At 45.8% G+C, this 5,211-nt stretch overlaps 1 protein-coding gene across 1 annotated transcript in view; it reads left to right on the top strand.

Annotated features, from left to right (window-relative positions):
* The window catches only part of LOC128373253 (echinoderm microtubule-associated protein-like 6), a 40,838-nt gene that overhangs the window by 1,435 nt on the left and 34,192 nt on the right, over positions 1 to 5,211 (top strand). The window contains exons 2-3 of the mRNA XM_053333542.1: positions 2,422 to 2,549; positions 4,084 to 4,225. Of these exons, the coding sequence (XP_053189517.1) occupies positions 2,422 to 2,549; positions 4,084 to 4,225 (270 nt within the window). The remainder of the gene's footprint in view (positions 1 to 2,421; positions 2,550 to 4,083; positions 4,226 to 5,211) is intronic.

Genomic DNA, 5,211 nt, shown 5'->3' with positions numbered 1-5,211 from the left:
TAGACATGAACTCTGCTGAGAGGCTTTAAATAAAGGAGTTGTCACATAGAGTCCAACTATCCAACGCTGCCATCTGGTGGCCACACAGGACCTCACACCTCAGTCTCCCAAACATCTGAGCATGAAAGCATTCAACAGCTTTAAAACTGCCAGGGTGTGAGACTCTGTAGCTTCCTCTCAGCTTTACGGAGCTTTATAGTTGAGTTTCAGCTCATTGTGGGAGGGAGGAGGAGGAGGGAGGGAGGAGGAAGGGAGGAGGAAGGGAGGAAGAGGAGGAGGAGGAGGAAGAAGAAAAAAAACCTGTCAGGACTGGACGAGAAGAGTGAAGGCTGTCGGCTCACAGCTGCGACAGAGGGAAGGAGGAAGAGGAGGAGGTGGAGGAAGAGGAGGTGGAGGAGTAGGAGGAGGAGAAGGTGGAGGAAGAGGAGGTGGAGGAGGAGGGGGAGGAAGGAAGAGAGGAGGAGGGGGAGGAGAAGGAGGAGGAAGGAAGAGAGGAGGAGGAAGAGGAGGGAGGAGGAGGAGGGGGAGGAGAAGGAGGAGGAAGGAAGAGAGGAGGAAGAGGAGGAGGAAGAGGAGGGAGGAGGAGGGGGGAGGAGAAGGTGGAGGAAGAGGAGGTGGAGGAGGAGGGGGAGGAGAAGGAGGAGGAGGGGGAGGAGAAGGAGGAGGAAGGAAGAGAGGAGGAAGAGGAGGAGGAGGAGGAGAAGAAGGAGGAGGTGGAGGAAGAGGAGGTGGAGGAGGAGGAAGGGAGGAAGAGGAGGAGGAGGAGGAAGAAGAAAAAAAAACCTGTCAGGAGAGGACGAGAAGAGTGAAGGCTGTCGGCTCACAGCTGCGACAGAGGGAAGGAGGAAGAGGAGGAGGTGGAGGAAGAGGAGGTGGAGGAGGAGGGGGAGGAGAAGGTGGAGGAAGGAAGAGAGGAGGAAAGAAGAGAGGAGGAAGAGGAGGAGGAAAGGAGGGAGGGGGAGGAGTTGTTTAGCTGTCCAGATGCAACTTTAATGTTTCGGTTCACTCTCAGCTGCTCTCATAGTGAGGTTTTCAGAATAAAAGCACAGTACTCTACCTGCTCAGCACCAAACAGGAAACAGACACTGGAGACTAGCTGGTGGACATTTAGAGCATTTAGATCAGGGGTGTCAAACATGCGGCCCGTGGGCCAGAAGTGGCCCGCTGAGAGGTCCAATCCGGCCCAGTTTCCTTCTTCCTCTTTTCCTTCCTTCCGTGTGTCCTTCCTACCTTTCTTCCTCCCTGTCTTCTTTTCCTCCCTTACTTACTTATTTCCTTCCTTCCTTCCTTCTTTTCTTCCATCTGTCTTCTCTTCCTTCCTTCCTCCCTTCCTTCCTTCCTTCTTTCTTGTCTTCTCTTCTCTTCCTTCCATCTGTCTTTCCTCCCTTTCTTCCTTCCTTCCTGTATTCTCTTCCTTCTCCTTCTTCTTTTCTTTCCTTCCTTATTTCCTTCCTTCCTTCTTTTCCTTCCTTCCTTATTTCCTTCCTTCCTTCCTTCTTGTCTTCTCTTCTCTTCCTTCCATCTGTCTTTTCTCCCTTTCTTCCTTCCTTCCTGTATTCTCTTCCTTCTCCTTCTTCTTTTCTTTCCTTCCTTATTTCCTTCCTTCCTCCATCTGTCCTTCCTTCCTTCCTTCCATCTGTCTTTCCTCCATCTGTCTTTCCTCCCTTTCTTCCTTCCTTCCTGTATTCTCTTCCTTCTCCTCCTTCTTTTCCTTCTTTTCCTTCCTTCCTTTTAATGATCCGGGTTAGAGAGAATAAGTTCAATATATAAACTTAAAGATGATGATGTGTTCACTGTTTCTCTCTGTGGACAAAAAAAAAATCAGTTATTGCAGGTTTAACCCTTGATAGGACACTCATTGAAAGGAAAGGAGGAAGGAAGGGAGGGAAGGAAGGAGGGAAAGGAAGGAAGGAAAGGAGGAAGGAAGGAAGGAAGGTAGGGGGGAGGACAGAAAGAGAGAAGGGAGGGAGGGAGGAAAGAAAGAGAGAAGGAGGTAAGGAAGGAAGGAAGGAAGAAGAAAGGGGGATGGAGGAAGGAAAGAAGGAAGGAAGGAAGGATGGAAAGAAGGAAGGGAGGAGAGAAGGAGGGAGGGAGGAAGGACAGATGGAAGGAAGGAAGGACGGAGGAAGGAAGGAAAGGACGGAGGAAATAAGGAACGAGGGAGGGAGAAAGGAAAAGAGGAAGGGAAGAAAGAAGGCAGGGAGGAAGGAAAGTTAGGAAAGAAGGAAAGAAGGAAGGAAGGAAGGAAGGATTATAAGGAAGTTACCAAATATAATTATTTGCCCAATAAAGGGTTAACTGCTGCTATGTATGCAATAAGAGGGACTGGATTCAATAGACTGATCTCCATGACAACTGTGTGTGTGTGTGTGTGTGTGTGTGTGTGTGTGTGTGTGTGTGTGTGTGTGTGTGTGTGTGTAGGCCTGCTGCTGGAGGACAACCCGTCCATCAGGGCCATCACTCTGGGTCACGGTCACATCCTGGTGGGAACCAAGAACGGTGAAGTTCTGGAGATCGACAAAACCGGACCGATGACACTACTGGTGCAGGTGTGTGTGTGTGTGTGTGTGTGTGTGTGTGTGTGTGTGTCTGTGTGTGTGTGTGTGTGTGTGTGTGTATGTGTGTGTGTTTGTGTGTGTGTGTGTGTATGTGTGTGTGTGACTGTGTGTGTGTACCTCAGGGATTCTTTAAATGTCTGGTAGTCTGGTACGGCACCTGTTGCCATGGTGAGAAGAGCTGTGTGCTGCAGATCGATGAGTTGGTTGGACACACACACACACATTCACGCTCACACACACACACACACACACACACACACACACACACACACATTCACGCCCACACACACACTGAAAGGGAGCAGATCAATATTCTTCACACTTTTCGGTCTCGATCAAGTATTTAAAATGTGTGTGTGTGTGTGTGTGTGTGTGTGTGTGAGAGAGCGTGAATGTGTGTGTGTGTGTGTGTGTGTATGTGTGTGTGTGTGTGTGTGTGTGTGTGTGTGTGTGTTGCCTTTATGACTCACTTGAGTGCTTTTTGATGTGATGTGCTCATAGCTTATTCCTGTCTTTATGATGAAGACCAATTTCAGGTTAAAACCATTGTTGTGAGGACCTTCGTGCATTAATGGCTCCTTAACACTTCAAAGGGTTGTAAGAAGGAGGAGGAGGAGGAGGAGGGGGGGGGGGGGGGAGGAGGTGGAGGAAGGAAGGGAGGGAGGGGGAGGAGGAGGAGGGAGGGAGGGAAGAGGAGGAGAAGGGAGAGGGGGAGGATGAGGAGGAGGAAAGGAGGGAGGAGGAGGAGAGAGGGAGGAGGAGGAGGAAGAGGAGGGAGGGAGGAGGAGGAGGAGGAGGAGAGAGGGAGGAGGAGGAGGAGGAGGAGGAAGAGGAAGAGGAAGAGGAGGAAGGGAGGAGGAGGAGGAGGGGGGGAGGAGGAGGAGGAGAGGGAGGAGGAGGAGGAGGAGGAGGAGGAGAGGGAGGAAGAGGAGGAGGAGGGAGGAAGGGAGGAGGAGGAAGGGAGGAAAATGAGGAAATCTGAAATCTTGACATGGAAGTAAGGGAGGAGGAGGAGGAAGAGGAAGGAAGGGAGGAGAAGGAAGAGGAGGAGGAGGAGGAGGGGGGCGGGAGGGGGAGGGGGGGCGGGGGTGCACTCCTTCTTATCTGAGCACACAGACATGATACACATATTTTTAGATTCAGTATGAATTACACTTCCTGAGGATATCATCATCATCTCTGAATGATGTCAATTGCAAAATCTCCATAAATCTCAGAAATCTGAGACGGAAAGACGGAAAGACACATTCACATTTTAAAGTTTATTTCGGTATCAGAGTAATCCAGTGATAGTCTGTCTGTTCATCCATGTGCTGCACGACAGACACGATCTTCTAATGGTTCATTCTGCAAACTTTTATTAGAGATTATTTAACAAAATGCAAATAAATAAAAGCTTGGACAAAAAGGGATTCAAGCTGTAGTCTAACTCAATGAATCCATGGCAACCGTATGCTTCCTGTCTCCTCCTAAAATGATTTAATATTGATGTAGTAAATGTGTGTGTGTGTGTGTGTGTGTGCAGGGTCATATGGAGGGGGAGGTTTGGGGTCTGGCCTCCCACCCGCTCCTCCCCGTCTGCGCCACCGTCAGCGACGATAAAACGCTGCGACTGTGGGAGACGTCAGCCAATCACCGCATGGTGGCCGTCCGCAAGCTGAAGAGAGGTCAGAGTAAAAGTACTAGTTAGCTAGCTTACACTACTTTATATACAGTTAGCTAGCTTACACTACTTTATATACAGTTAGCTAGCTTACACTACTTTATATACAGTTAGCTAGCTTACACTACTTTATATACAGTTAGCTAGCTTACACTACTTTATATACAGTTAGCTAGTTTATACTACTTTATATACAGTTAGCTAGTTTATACTACTTTATATACAGTTAGCTAGTTTACACTACTTTATATACAGTTAGCTAGTTTACACTACTTTACATACAGTTAGCTAGCTTATACTACTTTATATACAGTTAGCTAGTTTATACTACTTTATATACAGTTAGCTAGTTTACACTACTTTATATACAGTTAGCTAGTTTATACTACTTTATATACAGTTAGCTAGTTTATACTACTTTATATACAGTTAGCTAGTTTATACTACTTTATATACAGTTAGCTAGTTTATACTACTTTATATACAGTTAGCTAGTTTACACTACTTTATATACAGTTAGCTAGTTTACACTACTTTATATACAGTTAGCTAGTTTATACTACTTTATATACAGTTAGCTAGTTTATACTACTTTATATACAGTTAGCTAGTTTACGCTACTTTATATACAGTTAGCTAGTTTACACTACTTTATATACAGTTAGCTAGTTTACACTACTTTATATACAGTTAGCTAGTTTATACTACTTTATACACAGTTAGCTAGTTTACACTACTTTATATACAGTTAGCTAGTTTATGCTACTTTATATACAGTTAGCTAGTTTACACTACTTTATATACAGTTAGCTAGTTTACACTACTTTATACAGTTAGCTAGTTTATACTACTTTATATACAGTTAGCTAGTTTACACTACTTTATACAGTTAGCTAGTTTATACTACTTTATATACAGTTAGCTAGTTTATACTACTTTATACAGTTAGCTAGTTTACACTACTTTATATACAGTTAGCTAGTTTACACT

The sequence above is a fragment of the Scomber japonicus genome, chromosome 14, assembly GCF_027409825.1.
Source record: "Scomber japonicus isolate fScoJap1 chromosome 14, fScoJap1.pri, whole genome shotgun sequence".
NCBI classification, from domain to species: Eukaryota; Metazoa; Chordata; class Actinopteri; order Scombriformes; family Scombridae; genus Scomber; species Scomber japonicus.
This window is presented reverse-complemented; position numbering and strand designations above follow the sequence as displayed.